The 26419-nt window shown below is 37.9% G+C and overlaps 3 protein-coding genes across 3 annotated transcripts; 1 reads left to right on the plus strand and 2 right to left on the minus strand.

Annotated features, from left to right (window-relative positions):
* Window positions 1-16283: 16283 nt before the first annotated feature.
* Window positions 16284-18037, minus strand: LOC111777844 (uncharacterized). Its single transcript, XM_023657568.2, has 4 exons — window positions 17606-18037; window positions 17365-17511; window positions 17210-17280; window positions 16284-16544 (listed from the first exon to the last, which is right to left on the minus strand). Exons 1-4 carry the CDS (start codon window positions 17928-17930, stop codon window positions 16329-16331), a joined length of 759 nt encoding a protein of 252 aa, XP_023513336.2. The 5' UTR covers window positions 17931-18037; the 3' UTR covers window positions 16284-16328.
* Window positions 18038-18331: 294 nt separating this feature from the next.
* Window positions 18332-23300, minus strand: LOC111777578 (Tetratricopeptide repeat (TPR)-like superfamily protein). The gene is made up of 6 exons (XM_023657236.2): window positions 22906-23300; window positions 22110-22348; window positions 19887-20090; window positions 19640-19730; window positions 18967-19246; window positions 18332-18887 (listed from the first exon to the last, which is right to left on the minus strand). The coding sequence occupies exons 1-6, from the start codon at window positions 23202-23204 to the stop codon at window positions 18546-18548; spliced, it is 1455 nt and encodes a 484-aa protein (XP_023513004.2). The 5' UTR covers window positions 23205-23300; the 3' UTR covers window positions 18332-18545.
* A 1784-nt stretch (window positions 23301-25084) lies between these two features.
* On the plus strand, window positions 25085-25805 carry YCF37 (homolog of Synechocystis YCF37). The gene has a single exon (XM_023656290.2). It carries the CDS (start codon window positions 25152-25154, stop codon window positions 25650-25652), a length of 501 nt encoding a protein of 166 aa, XP_023512058.1. The 5' UTR covers window positions 25085-25151; the 3' UTR covers window positions 25653-25805.
* The last annotated feature ends 614 nt before the right edge of the window (window positions 25806-26419 follow it).

Below are 26419 nucleotides of genomic sequence, written 5' to 3' on the forward strand. Positions count from 1 at the left end.
CTAGTTTTTGACAATGGAAGAAAACATGAAAGACAAAGTGTACAAAAAGTTAAGACCGGACTAATGCCCTGGGACATGCTTTCCTCTGTGACAATCCACATCCCTTAACACGCGCTCTCTTGACCCAATGTCTCACGCACTTGAAAAAGGAAGATATAGTAAGGATGAGTGTAAAAGTTATACTCAGTAAGCCACCTATTTGTAGGCTCTTATTGAATCTTCAACTTAACAGGTCCACACGGACTTCTCTTTGGCTCTAGGACGTCTAGTTCTGGTCTTAGCTCCTTGGGGCTTGCCCCTTGGAACTTTCCCCTTGAGGCTTCATTGGTTCTTCGTCCTTCCATTTAAACCCTAAGAGTTACCTTATGCCAACTTGTGTTTGATTGGTGCCCTACGAGTAGCTACCTCAAATGGCTCTGAAGCTACATGGTATCTTACCTAGGAAGTGAGTTGCAACCCCTTAGGTCCATGATAGTCCCCTTGATCTGGGACGGCTACCTCTCTTAACCCATCAAGCTAAATGGTCTGCACGACGTGGGTCTCACGTTTCCCATGCTAAAACGGCTAGGAGCAGTCGAGTCCGGATTAGGAACCCCCTGGTCCCCCACGAAGCTATGACACCAATCACACACATGTAGCTTAAAGGTACTCTAGAGGTGGTTCTTATGCTGTGGTGGTTTGTTAGGCTCCTAGGGGAAGGGTTAGGTCTTTACTTAGTGACTTGTCACTCTAATCACAAAACCCTAGACTTATCGTTACACTGGTTCATGAAAGTTGACTAAGTGTGCATGCAACTGTATCTAGCATCATCATACATAATTCATGCAAAAATAAACCAACATGCTCAACGGGGCAATAACATCCATCAAGCTCCCAGAGAGCATAGTTCACAAATTCTCATCCTCCTTTCAACATGAATTAATATATTCATATATATATAGCAGAAGCTTAAAGCATATTTGCAAACTCAGATAGTTCGCATAATGTTTCACATATTACATCCATTCTCATATTAATGTACTCATCCAAATACATTAGAAGAAAACTACATCTAAGGAAAATATTCTAGCATACATTCAAATCAAGCAAATCATACAAATATCCCTTCCTAAATGTCGTTAGGTAACTTATTTGGTTGACGCGTGTCCTTACGTTAGGGTTCCTACGCGAGTAGGGTGTTCAAAAATACTGTTTTGCCCAACATGGTCCTAAATCACATAAAAAATGGGTTAAAATTGGAATCGGGGTGAAAATCAGGAAAACAGAAGTCGAACGGGCCAAAAATATGCTTACATGCACCTACCACGCGCTAGCCACGCACCGGGATGAGTCTACTCGCACGTTTCACGCGTGAGTGGCATGCGCGCACTCTTTTCGACAGTTGTGGGTCGCCAATTCGGGTCAGGTAAGGCGGTTCGGTTGGACCACAGGTCGCTGCAGTTCAATTTGTCGCGCGGGTCAGATTGGCACTACCACAGACACATATTGCTGAACGAATGGAATTGCGTCACTCCAGGCGGCGTTCGACGCGTGTCTGGTGGCTATCGGCACGCATGGAGCCTCTCATCTGTTGACACATGGCACGTCGTCGCCTTCTCTCTCCTACTAACAGAAGATGAGATTTTTTATTAGTTTTCCGACGTTCTTCTCATTTTTTTTTATCTCCCGTCTTTTAGTCCAAACCGAAATGATTTCTTCATCAAAGTTTAGATCGTACTATAAACTATGTGCTAGTATTTTTTTCTTGATTTTTGCTTAACCATACGACGAGTTATGAGCCTCGGAAGGAGGTCCATTAGTACCCTTACCGTTCTCGGAATAATTCTCAGATTTGCACGTTTCTGGTCAAATTTCCCCAAGAAATTAGCGGCGAATCTTCCCTAGATGAAGATATCGAAACCTTAGCACTCTATTCATAAAGGAAGATCTCAAATCTGAATAGGAACACTCATGATCTGACCTTGCGCTTCCTCTTGGATCTTAACGGAAAATGGAACTTCGACTACACGAGTCCTCCTTTTCTTCAAGAAGAAGTTTCTGCGTGTAAGTCTTGGTCGAGAGTGAAGTTCGATGATGGTTTAGCAACAAGAAGTCCGGCTGGTTACTTATCTCCTCTCAAGTTTTTCTCTTAACTTTCTTTCTTTCTCTTTTCTCTTTTGCGAGTCCTTCACCAAGGGAATAACTTTGTTGCACAGTTGCCTAGTGTCTCAAGCCAAAATTTAGCTGGGTCTATCCTTGTAGGATAGATCTTCTCAAAGAGGAACTATTTCGTGTTCGATCACATGAGTTGTGTACAGCGCCACGACCCCAACTTTCTCTAAAATCTCAAAAGGGCCTATAAACCTTGGGCTTAACTTTTCCTTCTTTTCAAACCTCATCACCCCACTCATAGGGGCTACCTTTAGGAACACATGTTCACCCACCTCAAACTCGAGGTCCCTTCAACGCAAATCTGCATATCTCTTCTGTCGGCTCTGTGCGGTGAGAATTCTTTGCTTAATTTTCTGTACCGCTGAATTGGTGACCTAAACCAACTCTGGTCCAATAGTTGCTGCGTGCCTACTTCTTCCCAAAATACTGTTGCAACACCTACGCCCATACAGTGCCTCAAAGGGGGCCATCTGGATGGTTGCTTGATAACTGTTATTGTAGGAAAATTATATCAGAGGTAGATGTTCGTCCCAGCACCCACTGAAATCCATGACACAGGCTCGCAACATATCTTCTAAGATTTGATTCAGGCTTTTGGTTTGTCCGTCTGTTTGAGGATGAAACGTTGTACTAAACCTTAGTTGAGTTCCCAATGCTTTTTGACACCGGCGCCCCATGTAGGCGTACTATCTCTCTGATATACAACTGAGCCCACTGATCCACTTGATACGTGCATTTTCCTAGGATGAAGTGTGTCGTCTTGGTAAGTTTGTCTACAAGTACCCAAATTATGTTGAAACTCAGATCGGTCTTGGGCAAACCCGAGATAAAATCTATACAAAATGCTTTCCATTTCCACTGAGAGACATTCAAGGACTGTAGCAATCCTGCTGGGCCCTGTCTCAGGGTTTTGACCTGCTTGCATGTCAAACATCGGCTTACAAAATTTGTTATGTCCTTCATCCCTAGCCACCTAAAATATCCTTTCAAATCCCGATACATCTTTGTACTTCCAGGGTGGAATGTGTAAGAAGTATCATGGGCTTCAGTCATAATATCTTTCAGAAGTTTCTCATCTCGAGGAACACACAGACGGTTTTGGCATAGTAGGCCCCCGTCTGAGGAGATAAAACACCTCGTTGGTCTCTCTGTCACTGTCTGACTCCACACTTTATTGAGGTGTTCATTAGACTTTTGGGCATCAATAACTCGTTTTGATAGGGTGGGTTATATGGTGATCTGTGATATCTGAGTAGTACCACCTCTAATTGTAACATCAATTCCAGCCCTCTTCATCTCATCCTGTATTCTTTTTTGCTTAGTGATCATCGTTGAAGTATGAACAACCTTTCTGCTCAAAGCGTCAGCTACAACATTGACTTTGTCTAGATGGTATAGGATCTTGATGTCATAATCCTTTACTAGTTCTAATCATTTCTTTTGTATCATATTGAGCTTCTTCTGCATAAATAGATACTTGAGACTCTTATGGTCAATGAATACTTAAACTTTCTCCCCATACAGATAGTGTCGCCACGTTTTCAGTACGAACACCACTACTGCTAACTCGAGGTCATGAGTGGGGTGGTTTTGTTCATATTCCTTCAGTTGTCTAGAAGCATATGCTATCACCTTACCCTTCTGCATGAGAGCGCGTACCCTAGACCTTTTCCTGATACGTCATTGTACACCAAGAGATTCGCTGACGCATCTGGAACTGTGGGGACTAGTGTTGTCACCAGCGTCTCCTTGAGTTTCTGGAAACTCTGTTCACAAGCTTATGCCCAAACAAAGGGTTTGCCCTTCTTGGTTAACTGCGTTAGCGTCGAATTTTGGAGAAATCCTGGACAACCCTTTTGTAAAATCTAGCTAGTTTCAGAAAACTTCGCACTTCAGTGACTGTGGTCGACCTTGGCCACCTCATCACTACCTCTATCTTAGCTGGGTCCACTGTGATCCTCTGCTTGACAATACATGACCTAGGAACACTACCTCAGACAACCAAAACTCGCACTTGAAAAACTTGACATACAGCTGCTGGGCTTTCAATACTGTCAGAACTTTTCTTAAGTTCTCTTTATGCTCTATCTCTGACTTAGAGTACACCAAAATGTCGTCAATAAACACTATAACAAAAGTGTCTAAGATTTCTTTAAACACCCTATTTATTAATTCCATGAAGACTGCTAGTGCATTAGTAAGGCCAAAGGACATGACAAGAAACTTGTATTGTCCATAGCGACTTTTGAAGGCCATCTTGGGTATATCCTCATCTGTTATCCTCAACTGATGATACCTTGACCTCAAGTCAATTTTGGAGAAAGCCGTTGCTCCTTGTAGTTGATCAAACAATATGTCGATTCTCGAGAGGTGCTACTTATTCTTTATGGTGACCTTGTTCAGCTCTCTATAGTCTATACACAGACGCAGGGACTCCCTAGGGCAATACTCTGGGTCGAATGAAACCGTTATCCAACGGCTTATGTAACTGTTCCTTCAATTCTCAGAGTTTTGCAGGTGCCATTATGTAGGGTGCCTTAGAGATCGGTGCAGTCCCTAGTTCTAGGTCGATCCCATAGTAAACTTCCCTAATTGGGGGAAAACCTGGAAATCTTCTGGGAAAACATCAACGAACTCTCTGATGATGTGTACATATGAGACTATTTGCTTGTTACTGCTGGGTCACACTAGCTAAAAACGCGCTTGCACTAATGCGAATCATTTTCCTAGCCTTCAGTGTTGTTATGATGTTTGTGGTTCTCTTGGAAGTGGCTCCCTTGTATGTAAAACCACCCCCGATGGGAGTCTAAGTGTCACTATTTCAGTTTCACAATCTATTGGAGCACGATTCTCGCCTAGTCAATCCATACCCAAGATGACATCAAAGTCTTGCATTCTTAACATTATTAATTAGGCTTATATGACATGTCTTGACACTGTTACACTACCTCCCTTAACTCTATGAGTAGCCATCAAGAGCTCGTGAGCAGAGGGGTGGACATTAATAGGGTGGTCTCTAAGGGTTCCTTTTCTAGGTGCACTAACTCAATGAATTCCTCAGACACAAACGACTGTGTAGGAAATGTGTAGGATGTAAAAGATATAGAAAAAATGAACTTGCACAAGACCAAGAGGAGCGTGAGAGCAACAATCACCAAGCGGCTAAGTAAAAAGTTGGCTGAAGGAAATGTGTTAAAGGCTTCTAGACTTTGTTTTAGTGAGGGACGTGACCATGACAATGAAATATTGTAGTTAATTTGTACTACTTACAGAATAATTGTGTTGAGGCCAAAATGGTCACGCTTGGGGTGCATCCCCTAACTCAGATAAGGATATGTTCATGCTAGTTGTGTCATGGTTTATCTGCTGAGTCTTGAGTCGGGTCCAAGAGAAGGGCGAAGTAGGTCCTAGGTGGGATAACCCGTAGCCATTGGGTAGTTTGTCATACTTATGCTGCAAGTCAGAGCAGGTCCATCTGTGGGATAACCCATAGCCATTGGGTAGTAGTATGCAATTTTCATATTCATTTTGAGACACGTTTATTTCTAACGAGTCAAATAGTAGTCAATCTGACGTTTGGATCATCATTGGGATGATACTTAGATTAAGTGAGAGAAAATACTACAATCTACAATACGATTGTGTCCTTGAGAATAGAATGTTTGCTTAAGCCATCACACTTAAATGGTGTGAAAGTTATCTATTTATAATCAAATAAATTACAAAGATAGGTAAAGAGTAATAAATGGAAATAACAACCGAGTGAAAGATACATATGGTAAGAAGGCAAATATCTAGATATTCTTCTTATAATAAAATATCAAATATGATATATATGGTAAACAATAATTTAGTACTAAATATCTTTAACAAGGACGATTACTAGTTTAAGTGGAAGAGAGTATCACAACCACACTATGAAAACACTAGGTTGTGATCGTTACATGCAATCAAGGTCTGAGACAAGATATACGCAACCATACTAAGACAATGATAAGAAATGGCGCCCAACAGACCAAGTGATGACCGAGACAAGACAAGCGTTATATAATTACTAAAGAACATGGTCTATCATTCAAAGACAAAGCACAATCGAAGACAGAATCTTATCTAGTTTATAAGATTTTATCTAGAATATTATCTTAGTGATAGCTACTTGAAGTCATCTATCAATAAACCTTAAACGTTATTGAGTTTTTCATCTCCGTATCTCTGTGTATGGATTATCTCTTCATGTTTTTCATCTAAATCAAAATTGTAAGTTGTACAATCCTAACCAATCTTATGAAACGTAATTTCTAGATCGATTTTAAATAATCTTTCTCAAATTTAGTTATTTTAGAATTAATAATTTTTGCCTAAACCCTAATCCCTAAATAATTAAATAATAAATAAATAAAAGAATAAAAGGTGAGAAAAGGAAAGACAGTTTTGTGTATAAATATGTTTATACATATTAAGTGAGTGATGTACGAGGAAGTGGTTGTTTTGCCCAATTCAGTGTTACCAAATGCGGCACGTGTAAAGCAAATGGATCGGGCCCACGAGAAGAGTTACTACTTAAAATTAAATAAAAAGAGTTAGCTTGACGGAATATTTAAATATACTCGGTAAGTAACTCTTATAAACTTATAGAAATACATTATTTATAAAGATCTACATATATCACACCATTCTAACTAAAGACCAATTGTGAAGTTCAGCTATTCGATTTGAGTTAAACCTAAGAGACCATCGAACCTCCTCTTTTAGCATCTTTTAACTCACTTGAGTTTATAATATGAATTTCATTCCATAATCACCTTTCATTAGGCTCTTGGGTAGCTCATATCCTTAATTTCAGTTATCATAGTTAGCTCTTACTAACCTCTTACCGTCATTTTAGAGCTCATTTTACATCTCTCCTCGTAACTTATCAGTCATGCCACATAGAATAACTATGAGAACTTATTAACCCGTCAGAGTGTAGTGTTATCTCATTAACTCTTACTCATACCTTTCATAACATTATCATCATAACATCTCTTAGGTCTGTACGTGAGTCATAACATTTTACTTCTCTATATTATCATCGGTGGTTTTAGTGTTTGCTCCTATCTTAATCTTGGTACATACTTTTTATTTAACCTTTATAACTAAGTTCTTCTTGGTTTACCATCACACATTGTTAACTCTACGGAGCTTGACTCTTCGTGTACAGAAATCTTAGAGATATTATGATTAACTCTATTTACTATGTTTCTCTCATTATATAATAATATATTCTTTAAACTTTTAGGCAAGCAGGGAGTTACATCTTAGAGATGTGAGTAGAGCTGTTGTGATCATTATGTTTATCATAATGTTGCGATGGTCGCTATTTCTAAACGGGTGTTCGACATCAACAACTATCAGAGAATGCTCGCCCGACAAGAAAGAGGCTCAAGAGGTGTGCGAACCAACTGGTGGGTCCATACTCGCATATATGGACTGTGTGCAGAACAGTAAATACACATTCAATTAGTCCGTTTAGGATAGCCGCCTAAGGAATATAGACTGATATGATAGGTCTCATTCGTGTGTTTGCATCTAACCCTAATAATGGGGTCACTTCCAGTATTTCTTAAAATACTCAAGTCACATGCTACTTCTATTTCAAGTAAAGCAAGATATCCATGTACGGCTAACGACGACAACGCAACTCGAGACTATGACACATGCATAGGGTAGTCGCATTTATTTTCTTACACTTCGTAGACTAGGATGTTTTTAATTTGAATATTTATTTATTTCATTTAGTTTATTGTTGTGTCATTTTAAAGATGTTTTCGAACATGTAAGTCTACGACTATGTTTTAAGATGAAATTTATGCTTTATGAAAGAGTTTAAATGCTTATTTTTTCATAGAAATGATTAAGCTATGATGACGATAACACTCTAGATAAGTAGAAATTTAGGATCATTACATGGTAAATAACATATAAAGTACATGGTCATACCCGTAACAATTTATATTTATATATCGTAGATAACTATATATATATATAGAATGGTTATATATAGAACATTTATATATAGTAAACTGAATCATATATATATATATACACAGACTCATCTTCTTCCTTTCTATTTTCTTTTATTTTCGAGTTACACATGAAATTTTAACTTTTAAATTTTTTTTTCTTATTTTCTTTCCGTTATTTCATGTAAATTTTGATCGAATCTCATTTTGATTGCTTCATGAAAGTTGAATGAAGGATCATGAAAAATAATCGAGTATGGAGAGAAAATTTTGATAGAGAAAATCCGAGTAAGAACCTCCATTAAAGTCGATCGAACTTCGGTCACTAAATTGACCACTCTTCAATGATGCTTCTTTAAAATTGGCTCCATAGAGCTCTTACCCATCAAAGAAAAAAAAAAAAAAAAAAAAGCTATTTGAAGAATCATCTATGAATCTTCATAAATATTTGAAGATGAAGTTTACTCCACCCAAAATGGCAATAATACTCAATTTTTTTTCATTTAAGCATGTAAAATTACTAAAGTACCCCTCCCCATGTGAAATTCTTTCGTATTAAAATTTAAATGTAATGATCGATAAAACAGTCTAAAAAGTTTTTTATTATTATTATTCTTTTTATTTTTTAAGACACAAATACAGTTGGTAGTTGGCTGTCTGTTGAAGGTTCACTATCACATGGTAAGCTTGCCACGTGGTTCGTACACAAAGTTAACACTAACTACTTGATAGCTTCTCTTTACTTCTCATTCCCTTCCTATACCATTATTTCAATTTTAAACTTTCCCCTTTTTTAACTACCACAATACACGTAAATCTAATAAAATTTAAATATCAAACATTCACACACTAACATCGGTTATTATGGTCAGCTATTCTAAATCTTTATAATAATGTCAATCCACGAATTGATCCAAAATTTTTGTTTTAAAAAAGTTTAACTCAACCCAAACTAAAAAAATTTTAATGGGTTGATGAATCATTATTACTCTTGAAGCCGGTATGAATTCACCAAAATACTTTTTAGAAGTAAACAATTGAATCCACAGCTTGGAAAACGAATAACTTTGATGGGTAACATTTGAAAATATTCTAAAAAGTAATATCGAATTTTGAGCAATTTGATACCTAATTTACACACATCATAAGTAAAGAAACAATTTAGTTCAATTCCTCATGATTGCTTAAGAACTCATCCAAAGAAATCATTTACTCTCTCTTTACCTAATGAGATGTTAAAGCTTTACCAATCATTTTGTTTCAATCACCGACACTACTTCATGTTTAAAGCAACCAAAAATCTTCAATCTTTCATCATTAAAACTTAAAATGGGTCTGTTAAAGAATAGGTTTCCACAACCTTACAAAATATGTTTCGTTCTCCTCCTCAATTGATGTGAGGTCTCACAATCCATCCCCTTCATGGCCCAGAGTCCCTCGTTGGCACTCGTTTGATTCTCCAATCGATGTGAGAACCCCAATCCACCCCTTTCGAGGCCTAACGCATTAGTAGCACACTGCCTCGTGTCCACTCCCTTTTGGAGCTCAGTTTTCTCGCTTGCACATCGCTGGTGTCTGTCTCTTATACCAACTATAATGACCTTAGATTTCTACCAACCTAAAGTCGCTATCGTCATGATAACCTATTAAACACGACCTATTAACCTATTATAATGACGGTAGCGACTTTAGATTAGTAAAAATCTATGATCTAACGTTGGTGGATTTAAAAAATAAAAAGGTTTAGTTTGCATAATTAAACACGACTTGAACTTTGAAATCTAGAATGATGTTTGTATTAGGATGGACCACAATCGAGCAAAAGGCAAAGGAACGAATTGCATTAAAAGAGAAACTTGGATCTCACAAACCATACATATGAACTTGTCCTTTTTTTTTTTTCTTTTTGAAACCATAAATGAACCAAGATAGGGCACTTTGAAGCCACAATAAGTCCAAAATTTGGAGTCTTTTTGGACCACACTCCTTTAGATATCCTAATGGAACATGCCTAAACCCCATTAATATGACATGTTAAGAAGGAGTTGGTTAATTATAGGGTTAATGGAGAGCTAATTTTGTTGATTGTTTGTTCTTGGGACATGGGAATCAAACGCTCACCTGTCTCTATTTGATGCCTACCTTAGGGACCAACATTCTTATGCTCTCTTTTACGCTTTTGGTTAGCGATAGCTGTAGCTCTGTATAAATGGACCGTTGAAACTAGAAGAGAGTTGAGGAAGACGTTGTGGGCGTAGAATTACGAGAATTGAAAACGTCGAGAATAGAGAGGGATACATAAAAGGAGGAAGAAAAGCAAGGAGAAAACGAGGAGATAGAAATAATTAGAAAAAAAAAAAAAAGGCAAAGATATGAGACATAAAAGAAGAAAAAGGATGATGTTTTATGTGTATGGTGGTCCACGTGGCAGAGTGAGCAAGGGGTGGTGATGGCCACATGGGAATTGTGGTCCAAACATTATGTAGCTTTGAGGAGAGAAGAGGGATGACAGGCTGTTCACAAAACAAAACAAACAAACAAACCAACCAACCAACCAGAGATAGATAAGAGGGAATAGCTTTCTTTTGTTTTGCAGCCTTGTTGTTGTTGTTGTTGTGGCGGGTGGGCCCAGATTAAAGAAGAACCCTTTTTGTATGGGCCTACTTGGGCTACCATACTAACCTACCTATATTTATTTATTTAATTAATTAATTAAATCCACATATATTTTATAAGAACTTAAAATCATCAACTTCATTGGGCCCTGTGTTTGCTACTTCATCTGGGCTTCGGCCCTTTTCTTTCTTGGATCAACTAGCTTTCAGAGCCCAACTCACTTTTTGGTTCTTCAACCCCTCTAACTAATTAGTGGGATACTTTGATTAGTGCAGACACGTATACTGCAATGTTATGATACAGTATCATGTACACCATGACCCTATGTGTGCACACCTCCCTCCATAGTATACCGTTAGTGAGTGTACGTTAGTCAAAGGCTAGGTCCAGGAGTAAGTATATGAGCTTGTGCTAGTCTTTTTTTTTTTTTTTTTTTTCATACATTAAATCATGAATGTTAATGGAAAAGTTGTTTAAAAATGAGTAAAATATGGTCGGAATACCCTTTTAAAAGATCCTCTAGAAGTACATCTAGTAAAACCAAATGTTACTAAAATTTCAACCTAGAAAACACCATAAATAACCTAAAAGATGCTCTAGAAGCACATCTAGTAAAACCAACCAAATGTTACTAAAATTTCAACTTAAAAAACTCCATAACTAACATATAGGGACCATTGAACGGTAATCAATTCCCAAAAATCATGGAGTATTTGTATTGATCTGAAATAATATTCTAATTGCGAACCAAACAATAAAATTGAGTCTCATCCCCACCAGATAACTTGAATCACCACCCTTATTTGTAACATTGATGGCTAATTACTCGAACACACAAAAAAAAATAAGCCCAACACAACTAAAACATGTTTCATGATACATTTATATCAACCACACTCATATATATGCATACCAAAAAAAAAAAAAAAAAACATTATGACCTTTAAATTTTAAATTCTAATAAAATTCCCATTAATTCAATCCCTCCCCACCTTACAAATTTTGATTTATATTTAATTAATATTAGTACCCATTAAAATAAAAATAAAAAATTTCAAATATATTTGAATAAAAACAAATCTAGGATCGAATAGCTTTAGATTTTGATATGAATAGAGTTTGTTCTATCTAAGAATAATGGTGGAATCTAAATTAAATAATAATAATAGTAATCTAGAAGAAAGGAGCCCGTGTGGGTATTCCCTTCCTGGTTCTTTTTCTGAGAGATTTGTCCTTCCCCAACCCTTCATCCACTTCGTTTTCCATCGCCTCTTTCTCACTTTTATTATTGTTCTGCACAAATGAATTGTTTCAATAAAATAAATAAGTGAATACAAGAAAAAGAAAAAGAATAATAATTACTTTGCAATGGTGCGAACGAAGAGAGGGTTGAAGATCAAAAGAGCATCCACATTTGTCACATCCATATAATGATAACACTTCTTCGCCTCCCTTTTCCTGAAACTCCCTTTCTGCTTGCTTTTGACCTTTCGAACCCTCCGTTGCAGCCGACGCCTTGTGATCCTTCCGCAGTCGGAGATTATAAGGAACCGACTTGTCATCCATTCTCCAACAACACCCCCCAACCTAAAACTAAACAACCTTAAATAACAAAACCTTCTTCCCAACACTATTCTTGACCTATTCCTTCGCCCAATTTATAGGATTATCCTTTCAAACTTATCTCCTTCCCATTCACCAGTTTTCTCCTTCCTCTCCCTTCTAGGGCCCAAGCCCACTGCTAATAATTACGGTCTGTTTTGGTTGGTTAGTTATCGCAGTCAGCTCGTTACTCTCTCCAACCGAAGTGGGATCTCGGGAGAGATTTTCACGCTCTCTTATAAGGAATGTTTTGTTCCCGCTCTCTTATAAGAAATGTTTCGTTCCCGTTCTCTTATAAGACATGTTTCGCTCAATTCTCTAATAAGAAAGGTTCCATTCCCCTCTCCAACTAATGTGGGATCTTGAAGAGGTTTCGACACTTTTCGTTCCCTTCTCCAACTGATGTGGGATCTTGGGAGAGGTTTCTACACTGTTATAAGAAATGTTTTGTTCCCCTCTCCAACCTGTTAAACCGATGTCGGATCTTAGGAGAGGTTTCCACACTGTTATAAATAATGTTTCGTTCCCCTCTCCAACTGATGTGGGATCTTGGGAGAGGTTTCCACACTATTATAAGGAATGTTTCGTTCCCCTCTCCGACCTCTTATAAGGCTCTTATAAGGAATGTTTTGTTCCCCTCTCCAACCGAGGTAGGATCTTCGGAGAGGTTTACACGTGTACAGACCGTGGCAAATCAGCTAAATCGAAACGGAGAAATGTTACCCAAGACGCGGGTTGTGGAAAAAATCTTAAGGTCGTTAACAAACAACTTCGAGAATGTCGTGTGTGCCATAGAAGAGTCGAAGGACCTAGTGAAGTTCACAGTCGATGAGCTTGCCGGTTCTCTCGAGGCACACGAGCAACGCAAGAAAAAGAAAGAGGAGCCACTCGATCAAGTGCTTCAGACGAAGGCAAAATAATCTACTCACAGAATTTTCGAGGTAGAGATAGTGGAAGCCGCAAGAATGGTTGAGCTGCTCAAGGCAATAGTCACGAAGAAAACTACCAGGAGAAGAGACTATCAAGCCAAGCAAATTGGCGTGGAAGATGACGTATTCAAGGGCGCGGTCAAGGATACAATTCCAACATCAAGTGATTTAAATGTCAAAAATATGGCCACTATGCAAATGATTGTAACTCCGACAGATGTTACAATTGTGGCAGAATGGGTCATTATGCGAGAGATTGTCGAAACCATCAACTTGGCCTTGAATGACATAACAAATGGTGGCATCCTCTTGATTGCTCAAAACGAAGAGCCGAACACAAAAGGAGACGGCGGCGCGAAAGACAATAGCGATAGTCGTGAGGTAGTGGAAGTTGTTGGAAATTAGGTGATACGCAGTGGACTTAGCGAAATCGTGGTATCAGAGACAAGAAAATCGAAGAAGGATGAACAACCGAAGAACAGAGAGCCCGAACTCGAAGAGAGAGAGCTCAAATTGCAGGAAAAGCAATTCGAGGTAGAAAGAAGAAAGAGGATGAAAATTGAGGAAGAAAAGAAAGAACTAGAAACAAAAGTTCAAGAAGGAAGTGACTAAGCTGAGTAAGGGTTCCTTCTGTCTAAAACAGAAGAAGGAAAAGAATGAGAAGACAATCTCCAATCTTACGAAGAAAGTTGAAGAAGGTGCGGAGAAAGAGAAAGGTCTACTCATGGAGATAGAGGTTTAGTGGACGAGCTAGTAAGGGAGAAAAAAGATATAGAGATACTGATTCAACAGAGAAACTCACTCGATGTGAACCTGAATCAAGTCCAACAGGAGGCAGTGAATTTACGACACACGATTGAGACACTCACTAGTGATAAAACCAAGATGGAGGAAACAAGAATGCTAGCTGTAAAGGTCGCTGTGGACTTACGAAGGGAATTGAATAAACTAAACGAAGCCATGAAGTCAAAGAAGCGTAACTGAGAACTGAACTGAAAAATGAAGAGGTGGTGTCATAGATGGGATGTTCTCAAGAAGATCCAAATGAAGTTTCATCAGAGAAGAACAATCCCATTTTTTCGCTCGAGGAAAAGAAGAGAAAATTGAAGAAACCACGACTGAGATCGAAAAGACGAAAACGACACAGGAGGAATCATCGAGTAGGAGCATTTAAGTTTATGGCGGAGTTTTGTTGGAAAATAAACTTAAATGAATTTTGTTTTTTTTTTTTTCATTCACAAGGGCATAATTATCCAAGAAAGGGGAGGAAATGGGTGAGAAAATTATGAGTAGTTGCCAATTTTGGCCTTAGGAAAAACTTAATGTAACAGTAGAGGAAAAAGGCAATTTCTTTGTCGCGTCTCTCCCCTTTGGACACCCCCTTTCAAGTTTCATGAGATTTATCTGTTAAATTCAGAGCGAGCGTTTTTTCTCTCAAGTTGGTATCGGAGCGGCTTTAATTTCTACAAATTGGTATCAGAGCAATTTATTTTCTACATACACACTGTTATCAGAAATGTTTCATTCTCCTCTCCTACCGATGTAAGATCTTAGGAGAGATGAGATATCCACATTGTTACAAGGAATGTTTTGTATCGATTGAGATTTCACACATACTAGCCCGACGAGTACCATTGAAAAGACCAAAGGGAGGGTTTATGAAGCAAACGATGGTCGGTCACAAAACTAAGCATGAATGACCCCTTCTAGGGTTAAACCGAACCAAATCAAATTGCTCTTTAATCTTTACAAATCTTAGATAGATTTTAAAATTTTCATATATTATTAAATTATTATAATATCTAACCCACGTAATATCAGATAGAATCCAATAAAGAATCTATCTGATATTACTTTATTATTAACGAAATAAATCCATGGTCGAGTAGGTAAAGCATTTGATCTTCTTCTTTGGGTTATAAAAAGAAGGCTTCCCAAACCAAATTAGTAGAAAATCTGGAAAGTTTTACTGACTCAAGAACTCCAAGCTATACAAAGTAAAGGTAAGCAAAGAATTTTGTTATTTTTTTCCATTATTTTATTTACGTGGAGGCCCGTTGTTTCTAAGACGGTATCAGAGTCACACCCTTATCTTAACTTAACCATGTTAATAGAACCATCGAGTCTCGAAAAAAAAATAGAAGTAAGGAACTACGAGACATTTTGGGAAACCAAAACTAAACTGAACAATATGTTCTAATTTATTTATTAATATTAATAATTTGGTTGAAAAATATTTTTGAATCCAATCTCGATCTCGGAAAGTGTTTTTGTTCTCCTTTTCAGATTTGATCTTCAAAGATATTAACGTTTCACGATGACGGATTCGAATGCGTCGAAAAGTGCAAAGCTTGCAAAGGAACAGAAATGGGCAGAAGCAGATGCAACATTTTTGCGAGCACTAAGCACAAAGAAGAACATGACAGAGATGGCATCTTCATCTTCTTCTTCATCTGGGATTGAAACACAGAGGAGTATCGATACAATTAACCATTCGAGGCAAAGGTATTTGAGAAGCTACCCGTTAAGCGATGACAAGGAGAAGACAAACAACAAGGGCATTTGGAAGTTCTTCGGCTGCTTCACTTAAAGTTTTTTAGTTCATTGGTAATTTAATTTTTATCTATAACCAATAAAGTATTCATATTTAATCGATAACAAAATTCCGATGTCATTAGTATTAGATCGAAATCCCAACTACACCTCAAATTTTCAGAAGAATCTTCCGAGGATGTTGAATACATCATTTGAGTTTTATACGACATTTTACCAATAAATAGGTGGTCAAACTAAACGCTTAAACAAAACTTTAGAAGACTAGTTACGTGCATGAACATTAATAACTACAGATCTTTGAAGTTAATCATTCACCCATTGTTCGTAATTATTTCTTTACTTATTTGTGATTTAATTTTTAAAAGATTTAATTTGAAGCAAATAATATTTTAAATCTAAGGGTAAAAAGATATACAACAATTTTTGTTCATCCACGTTTCATATTATTCATAGAAAAGAATGTAAGTTGACATTAAAAATTTGGCATATAGAAATCTTCGGGGAAATATGATGAAATGTGAACGTACAATCCCATAGGAGCAATGAGTGTCATACCCTTTGGATCATATGACTTGAACAACCATAATCTTTCCGACGTGAAATTATAGAAGAATTCCCATGGACACAGACACATTGCGGATTCAAACTCTTCTCCCGCTGCAAAACCTCCGATTATGCATTCGTTCCTCTGCAAAAACATTAGGGCACAAATCTCACATTGGCTAATTAAGGGAATGATCATGAATTTGCGATTAAAGAATGCATCTCCATTGGTATGAGGTCTTTTGTGGAAACCAAAAGCAAACCCATTGAGAACTTATACCCTGATTAAATTTTTGTATCGATATTGATCGCAGACCTCGGTGGTCGTGCTTTTAGGGTTAATACCAAATCTTCCGTATAGGGAATTCATTAGTATCTTGTAAACATAGGACATAGCTTCATTACCTGATTTCTTAGCTTCTAACCTCAAAATAAACAATATCATACCATTGTGAAGAGTCTTGATTCCTAACATGATATTAAAGCCATGTCCTTAATTTAGCTATGTTAATAGAAAATTCAAATGTCGAACAAAGAAGTTGAGACCCTTGAAAGTATAGTAAAAAAGTGTTGAACAAATGGTGTACTTTGTTCGAGGGCTCCAGAGAAAGGGGTCGAGCCTCAATTAAGGAAAAAGACTGTTCGAGGGCTCTATAAGCCTCAGCAGAGGCTCTATGGTATATTTTGTTTGAGAGGAAGACATCTCCATTGGTATGAGACCTTTTGGGAAACTAAAAGGAAACCCACGAGAGCTTATACTCAAAGTAGATAATATCATTCACTCCTAACCAAAAGAAACGAAGAAAATACCTGAGTAGTAAGAACAACCTCCACATCTTCAACCAAGAACTTGATTTGTGAATTGGTAATAGTGAGATGAGCTATCAGAAATCACAAATAATGATTGCTTTAGAGAAGTTGAAACATTTTGGTTTCAAGAAATATGAAAATGATGATAAAATTACCATGTTCATTATTCTCTAAACCCGTCACAAGGCGTCGAAAGTGAAATAAATCAAAGGACACAAAGGATGCATAGTCAATTGCGCCCTCGTTGATACCTCGTTCAGGAGGGGACGTGGGTATGAGTTTGGTCCTCGGATGTACGAGGCCTGCAAGAAAGACATGTAAAGAAACAAGAAGAAACAAGAAAGCAAAGATTGATGGAAAGGAAGAATATAATGAATGAATGAATGAATGAATTACTAGGAGGGGAAAATTCCATGGCAAAATGGCGTTGGTGCTCCGCAATAGAGAGGGTGACGGAAGAAAAGCGATTGGTTCGCTGTTCCACGATTGTCATGTAGAAGTCATCGATGCTGAATTGAACGTAGTGGAGTTGGTCGCAGGCGTATTGGGGGAAGAATTCAGGCGTCATTTTCAAGGTAAAAACGGCGTAAGGCCGAATTTGGAGGACCATTATGGAGAAGAGGGTTGGAGAGCATTTGAAGAAGGCCGTGTGTTCAGCTCTATGCATTATGGAAATTGCGTGGGGGAAAGTGCCGAACAGGGCGTGCTCCAAGATCACCATCGCTGTGTTATGCCACAATATTATCCAAGGACAACAATGCTTTCAGATTATTTTCCTTTCTCCAACTGTATACAACTTCATGCATTTCACTCTTTTTATACTTGAATCATACCCCACTTACCACTTTCTTTTTTTTTTTCTTTTTTTTTCCATTCAAAATAACAGATATAGTTATTTCCAAACCCCTATTCACCAGAGGTTGGAACGCCATATGTCCGACCCATCAAATTTTTAAATTCATCTGGACCTCTAATTTCTTGATTGAAAATGTATGTATTAACTAATTGAGTCAATGGGTATCAATATATATTAAACAATATGACACACAGATTACAAATTATTAGGTTGACTTCTACGAATTACAAAAAGAAATCAGTATAATCATGAATTGCCCCAAAGAGTGAAGTGACAAACATGAAAGTGCTGGATGATTACTGAAACTTGGATTTAAGAGGTCTGGAAAAACATCATTCAGAGTAAGATATTAGTCGAACATAGTACAAACATACATGAAATGATAACAGCCACAGGCAGGATGATTCTCTAATCTACTTTTACTGCTATGCACTTATGGGATATATCTAATTTCAAAATGAGTTCAAGAACACAACCTCTTCAGGCGGAACTGCCATCACCTTTATCTTGTGTTGATGAATCTGTTGCCCGTTTCTTCGTTGGGTGGGAGGAGTCAGCAGACTCTGAATTTGTTGATACTCGTTTGACTCCCCTTCCAACGACGCCAAGGTGCGTCACTCCAGCCGCGCCGTTCGTGTGCGCAGTTGAGACTGTTGGAGAGTCAAATCCTCCATTGCTGTTAGCTGAACCCATCTGTGAGGAGTTCAACACCGCTGGAAGTGGAGGAGCGATCTTTTCGACTTTCGCCTTCGCCGCTCCTATCCCAAGGATCTCCGAGAGGATTGACTTTGGGTTTGAGGCCAGCTGTTGCAGATCTTCAAGCTGCACAAACACAAAACATTGGTTAGATTTTTCCGTTTCTCTGTCACAGTTACTTGCTGAAGTTATAATCTAAACTCGCCTTCTTTTCTAGCTCGACCAAAAGCCCAGATAGAATTTCAATCTCAGATTGTTTCTCTGTTGCAGCATTGGCATTGTCAGTCTGGGAGTCATTGGACGATAGTGGGACCTCTGGTTCTGACCCAGAAGTAGAAGAAGCTGTGGTCGGTACAATGATACCCTTTACTTCATCAGTAAGCCGCATCACACGTGACTTGCAAATTGATATTGCCTTCTGGCAAAATGAAATGGCTTCCTGCGGCTGGGAACCAAACTCCAGGCACAAGCATACACGGAAGTTTCTGGAAGTTTCAGTTTAAGGTTGCAAAAGACACTTTCCTCACTTGAAAGGAAGTGATGTGGTTCAAATGTCAATAATAACAATGCATACGGTTTTCTTTTTCTTAAGAAAAATAAATATATAATTAAATTAAAAACTAAACTTTTATCATCAAGCTCCTAGAATTTATAAGCTACTATTATAAACGAGGTAGAAATACAGACTAACAAGCTCCCAGAATTTATAAGCTACTATTATAAACAGAATTGAAGTCGGCTACCTTGAAAACAGGATGTTTTTTGTTCTTCTTTTTATCTTGAATTCTCGGTTAGAATATTTGGAAAACAGATTTTTACGTATATATTATATTCTATTTATGTACTTATATGAGATTTAGAATCTGAAAGAAGGATACAGTTCAGCAAGCTGTCGATTGTCAGGTTCGACAAGTCTTTCTAAAATTGATAATGCTTTCTGGTAGTCACTGAGGGAAGTTTCAATGTCCTCTACATGAAGGAGAGAGAAAAAAATATGAACTTTAAAATTAAAGGATAACCCTCTAACTGGTGGGAGATGGTGGGAGAAAGAAAGGGGAATAATATCAAAGAAACACAAACCAATTGAATGTGTATCACAACAGAGCAAATAAAATGCATGTGTACCTCTTTCCAGAGCAACTTCTGCCAAGGCTGACAATATGTCCACTTTCTCCATCGTATCACCCGAGTCTTTTTCAACTATTGCTCTCGCAACGTCTAGCATTTTCCAAGCTAAATCAAGGTCAGATTCGTCTTCATCTGCATCTGCTAAGTCCTCGGTACCACTATCATCACCCTCTTCTTCATCCTGATCTTTCTTACTGGAAACTGTCTCAAAGCAAAAACAAGGAAAATGGAAGGTCAAAAATCTCCTAATGAGATAACTTTTTTTTAGAATGTACATTTTTTTTACATAAAAGATGGGGATAATCTTAAAATGAAGACCTGCAATAAAATAACGCAATCAAAATCAAGCGGACCAATGTTAATATTCAAAGTTTAACTGTTCATAATTTAAGTGATTCACTAAAAATGATACATTATAGAAGTTGAGATTCCATGTACGTTATGCATCAAACAGAGCTCTATAAAGGAAGATAAGATACAACTTCTATGTGATGCATCAGTAGATACCATCAAATCTACATAATTGTACTTTTAAAAACAAGGAACATAAAATTCATTCAAACGATGTGTACATATCAAAGCAGAAAACTACAAGCCCCAAGAAAATTGTTCTACTCAAAGTGCTTGATTACATAGATAAGAAATTTATAAAATTATTGAAGTTGAATACAATACAAATCTGTTGTTGCAAACACGATGATTCAATGCAAAAACTTCTCTTAAAACAGTATTTTGATCACATGAGGAAGTTAAGATTAAATAGTCAAATAGACATCAGCAAGTTAGCAAAGAATCCCAAGCCAGATGTCTTGTCTTGAATTACCAAAAACTATTCAAGTTATTTCTTAGGAGTTAGGGCCCCAAAGCTCCGAAACGATTACATAGGATGATGATAGCATTTATTTTTTTGTAATAAAACTGGATGGTGGCAGTATCACTGCAGCTTTTTATTTTATTTATTTTATTTTTTTTAAGACAACATGTACATGAAGAAGGTAAATATTGACGAGTGTGACAGTGGGGACACATCCAGAAGTAAAGCAATAAGGCATCAATAATTTGTTGAACATAAGTTGTAAAGATCCTTGTAGTTACTATTCCCATTTGCTACTAAAACAATAAAACTTCTGGGATTATTTTAAGCTTCACATGAAATTTATAATTCATCAAATTCTAAAATAATGTATAAAGTGATCGTCATTTTCTAAAGCACTAAGTGGATTTTAAAATGAAAAAAAATGCAAGGAGACACACTGGAGATGCAAAAAAGAAGATGCAAGCCTAGATGAGGTGAGGTGCATGATACCACATGGAAAGGTAATTCTTTCTAAATATTGAAATATTGCAGAACATAAAAATTCATAAAATGTTGTTGCAAGCACTTTGAAAAGAGAAAATAAAAGGAAACGATAGAGATACCATCATCTGATATCAAAGTGAAAGGAGGAAACAAGAAACTAAAGTGGAAGACAAAGCTTCAGTAAAGGCACTTATACGCAAGACATAAGGAAGGGTACTTGAATGTGCACTGTGATAAGTCACCACGCCAAGGTATGTCAGTCACCTAGATACAAGTCAAATGACTTCCACAGAAGGCAAGATACCCACCCACCTACCCAATTAGAGCTGGAAGCCTAGCAAACATGTAGGTGTGTTCTAAACAGGAAATGATGATAGTCATCAATGATTAACGTGTATGCATTCTAACTTAGCAATATATAAAAAATCCTGCTTTTCACGAAACAATGAAAATCATCACATTCTGATGTCCACCAAATTCATCGCTTAGGTTACCAAGAAATACATCAATGAAACACAGATAAAATAAAACCAGAAGCATGTTGCTCTCAATGCTCAAGTATATCAGATCAAGGTGGAATCCCCTACAAGTTAGTCAAATATTAAAGGGGAATCCATTAGGCTGCAACATGCCATGTTTCATGTAGATTTTAAATAATGTAAAATAGAAATATCCAAGGAAAAGAAAAGAAACAAAAAGGCCAGAAAATTAAGAAAGAATAGTTTGCAAGCTTCAGTTTTCAATTTCGAATAATTTATTTTAACCGAAACTCCTCCTTCCTTAGGAAGAAGATGAAAGAATTTTCAATTTCAAAAATATAAATTTGCCTTCTCTGTCATTGGAAAGTGTCCAACAAGAAAAGAGAAAGGAAATGTAAGTTAAGAAATAGATAAGTCAGACATCATGAGGAAGATACCAACCATCATCTGCAACTCCATCCACCAGTTCAGCATTGCTGGAAACAGAAGCTTTTGATGACTCGCCATTTTCAGCATTCTTAACAGATTCATCTTTGTAAGATTGTTGATGGGGTTCACCTTCTTTCTTTGGGACAGCTCCCAGTGGATCTGCCTCCTCCTGGGCTTTGTACAATAAAGCACATCCATATTTGTAGTACAATTTAACACATTCCGGAGCCAGTTCACCATATCGCGCAGCTCTGCAGTGAAATATTTTCAACATTATTACTAGAAAAAACAAATCAAAGGATGAAACTAAACGCATGCAAATGCTTGATTTAAGAATACACTTTTCACATCGTAAAAGAGACATGTTCGCAACAGGTATCCAATGATATAGACAAGAAATAAAAATGAGCAACAAGTTCTTATATGCAGCAAAAGTTAAATAAAGTTAGAACCTAACAACATTACAAAACCTCGTTAAAACTCAATTTCATATCTACCAAGACTGTTCGGTGATCCTGACGAGCGGTTGATCTTCAACAAAAGAAAGATAAAGTTCCGAAAATGAATCTGGAGCAACGAAAAGCTCCCCCACCGCTAAAGAAAATGGAATTAAGATTTACGAAGATGAAAATCTTAAAACTGACTAAATGATAAGTGGAAACATGTGATCTAACAGAGTGAAGCAATTGTAACAAATCAACTTTAAGACTCCAAGGGTAATAGAAGCTCGACTTTCATCTTCGTTCCAGAATTCAATTCATAATCAAGAAGAAACTGAAGAGAAAGTGAAAAATAACCAAACCCTAACCTAATCTCAAGGGCACGGCTGAAGCAATCGACAGCCTCAACGAAATCGTTGTCCTTAATAGCCTTGGAACCCTTCTCCAGCAACTCTTCGGCCAGCTCCAACGATTTTTCACCACTTCCATCAGAGGTTTGAGCAGTGGATTCAGCAGCGGGCTTCGTTTCATTGGAACAATTGCAAGACGAGTCGAGGCCTCCCAGAACATCGGACTCAGTGGTGGCCTTACTGACGTTCAGGATTTCGTCGAGTTTCGGTTTCTGCAACGTCACTGAGAGCTCCGATGGTGGATCTTCGTCGGCCATGGCTATAGTTTCGAAGCTTGGAGAAAATGGAGGTTTAAGCAGAGGAGTCCGCACTTCAAGCTTTAAAATCCTTTTTGGGCGGAAACGCGACAACAAAAATTGTATTAAAAAAAATTGCACAATATCCAATTTATACATTCATTTAAATTCTATTCCATTTTAAAATGGTTAATCCCTTCTATAAAATTTCTTTAAATATAAGAATTAATTTTATTTTTTTTTTCATCAACTTTTTTTTAAAATCTAAGAAAATATAGTTGTAATCGGTTAGGATTTTATATTTGATATATTAATGAAAATTGGACTTTAGATCTCACTAGGACTTTTATCTTATCTGTGTTTCTCGGACATACCCGAACATCATTCTTAACCTACATGACTTTTGTTAGGGGAGTGTGTACATTAAACCCGACAATTCGAAAATCCAAATCGATCCAACCTTTGATAGCACGATTACCCAATTATCCTCCTTCCCGCTTAACGATTCACTAGTCACCATGTTCTATCGACTTTTAAAATCTCCTTTCAAGTTGTGGTTACTCCTCAGTCGTCCTAGGTCATTGGATGTGGAATAGGTCTTTTCAAGTTCTCTCGTATTCCTCTTTGATGCACTCAAGGTCTATTAAGATCTCAATATTGTCAAGTCGCATCCTTCCTTAAATTGTATCTAATATTATCTATTTACTTCATGCACTTACATTTATGCTACATTATTCTCCTTCTTAGGCAATACTTGTTATTCACAACATCCTACATCTCATCGAGCCTACTTGTCTTCCTATCGTGACCTATCTTGTGTACTTCTCGAGATTTGTACCCTCTTGTAGTACTCAACTCAAGCCCTATTAGAGAAAATCTACTTTCACACCATACTCCTCTCAAGTCACCTCCTCAATCGCAACATCCCTCTCAAATGATACTCAAAGTTCATCACAACTTTCCCACTTTAACATTTTGTAGTCGAGTAAGGGTGCTTCCTCAAGGTCAACATCATTGCCCATGGGTTGGCAAGTTATTCGTTTACTCGTTAACGCCTCCTACGGTGTCTTTATTGTTCTATTTCTTTCCTTATAATCAACCAAGGTTTTACCGGCGTCTGTATCTAATGAAATGTTAAAATATCAGACTCCACATCTCATGACAGTCTTCTAAGCTCCATGTCTAAAGTCCCTCGTGGATTTGCCACTTTTGCCTAAGTTGCCCTAACCACTTGGTCTAGCGTACGAGACATCACTCTACTCCAAGTGTGTTCTTCTCTTAATCATGCTCCTCCGACGTACTAAAGTCCTTCTGATCTCCAAAGAGATTATATTTCTTAATACAGCTATCAGGGAGTTCATTTGCATGTCGGTTTCCATACTCCCAAGTCAACATGTTGCACCTTGGTGGTGAGACTATTAACTCATGTTTACCTAAACATTTAGTACGAATCTAGGCTATTTCTTTGACGAATTTGTATTTATCATCATGCACATCCTCAAGCACGACCTTTGTCATGATACTTTAGATGGAGACCATGTGTGTCTTCTCGAGATTTAGACCATCTCAGCCGATAACTCTATTTTTCTCGATGGTTGTCCAAGTCGAAGATAGTGAATACATGCAACAACGCTCTCGACAACGTGGTCCGTTGACTCAACCAATACTCCCAACATCAAATTTGCATACCAACACAAATAATCAAAGCCATATTTTCACTAGAATTTTATAGAACCCTTTATCCTCACCAACAGGGGCAAGCCTTCCCCTGTTTTTTGTGAACACAAATGTATTACACTTGAATCCCACTCATACCCTTCCATTTGTTGACGTGTCAGGCGTTTGACGGTTCAACGCAAGGGTATTTTCGGTAACTGTTTAATGAATAAAATCGAAACGCTATCATTGCATCGCCGCGTTGAAAGGATCAGAACTTTGCTCAAAAAGTCGACAGTGAGAGACAAAGCTATGGCTTCCACAATCTCACCCATTCTCCAAATCCTCCAACCACGATGCCGATTAAACATCACCGTCCGCGCCGCCTCAGTGAAACCACCGCCGGAATCTCTCTCTGCCGCCAGAACTCGGCGACAGACACTGTTGATTCTTACGGCGACGGCGACGGCGGCGGTAGTGGGGAGAGAGAATCCGTCAATGGCAGAGGACATTCCTCTGTTCGGGCTGAGGAAGAAGCTGAAGAAGGTGGAAGAGGAGGCGGAAGAGATCGTGAGGGAAGGATTCGAGGCGGCGGAGAAAGGACTTGAGACGGCGGAGCGAGGGATCGTTACGGCGGAGAAGGGCATTATAACGGCGGAGAGAGGGATCGAAACGGCGGAGAAAGAAATCGAATCAGCGGTGAATTTCGGAGCTCTGTCGCAGGCCGGAGCGGTCGCTGGAGCTGAGGTCGTCGGAGTGCTTGTTGCTACTTCAATTGTTAATGGTATTTTGGGTCCTGAAGCGCAGAGATAAAATTAAATGGGTATTGGATCCTAAATTTTAGTGTTTGTTTACTGCTTTCTTGCTGGGGTTTATGTTTATAATGATTAATGAACGAAACGTTGTAGAAATATTGGATAAATTATGTAGCTTTGGAAGTGATGAACAACTTAACATTTGCATTGATGTTTGGTCTGATTCCACCCACTCCCTTTTAGTGTGAATGGCTAAAGAAAAACCCTCAAAGAGCTCGTTGTCAAACGGGCACAACTAAGGAAGTTTACTGTGATGTCCCACATTAGTTGGGGATGAGAACAAACCACCATTTAATTTACAATGGTCTGGAAACCTTCTCTCATTTTAAAGCTTTGAGGGGAAGCCCGAAAGAGAAAGTCCAAAGAGGACAATATCTACTAGCGGTGGATCTGAGCTGTTACATTTACAACATTCATTCTTCTTGTCACAAGCTGGGAGCGAGTTCAAGACTAAAGAAAACAAAAGCATCTCTTCTTTTTTGTCTTGCCTCGAAGGCTTACGGGTTTGTGGGCACAAGTGAATAAGGCTTGAATTTAGATACAAGTGGAGTTCGAAAAGTTAGAAGTTAGCCAACTAAAACCTAAATGTGAGAAGAAATGACTAGTAGAACCCAAGATATAGTCTAGGCACGTTTATGACATCGAGTTATAACGCTCGAATATAGTATGAGTTCTCAAGGGGATAATGTCGATCAAACTCTCAAAGGCAAATCAATGAGAGCGAGTGAGTAAGAAGAAGCTCTAATTGGGCTATGGTTAGATAAG

Source organism: Cucurbita pepo, chromosome 16 (genome assembly GCF_057944985.1).
Source record: "Cucurbita pepo subsp. pepo isolate OVF chromosome 16, ASM5794498v1, whole genome shotgun sequence".
Classification (NCBI taxonomy): Eukaryota; Viridiplantae; Streptophyta; class Magnoliopsida; order Cucurbitales; family Cucurbitaceae; genus Cucurbita; species Cucurbita pepo.

Bases quoted from the DNA above. Each gene is read 5' to 3' on its own strand.
- LOC111777844 (XM_023657568.2), bottom strand. From the start codon at position 17,930: ATGGTGATCTTGGAGCACGCCCTGTTCGGCACTTTCCCCCACGCAATT. The intron at 17,512-17,605 runs GTAATTCATTCA...TCTTTCTTGCAG, and splicing joins CATGGAATTTTCCCCTCCTA to GCCTCGTACATCCGAGGACC. The intron at 17,281-17,364 runs GTAATTTTATCA...GATTTCTGATAG, and splicing joins TTTAGAGAATAATGAACATG to CTCATCTCACTATTACCAAT.
- LOC111777578 (XM_023657236.2), bottom strand. From the start codon at position 23,204: ATGGCCGACGAAGATCCACCATCGGAGCTCTCAGTGACGTTGCAGAAA. The intron at 20,091-22,109 runs GTTGGTATCTTC...GCTTTGAGACAG, and splicing joins GGATGGAGTTGCAGATGATG to TTTCCAGTAAGAAAGATCAG. The intron at 18,888-18,966 runs GCGAGTTTAGAT...GTGTTTGTGCAG, and splicing joins TGGTCGAGCTAGAAAAGAAG to CTTGAAGATCTGCAACAGCT.
- YCF37 (XM_023656290.2), top strand. From the start codon at position 25,152: ATGGCTTCCACAATCTCACCCATTCTCCAAATCCTCCAACCACGATGC.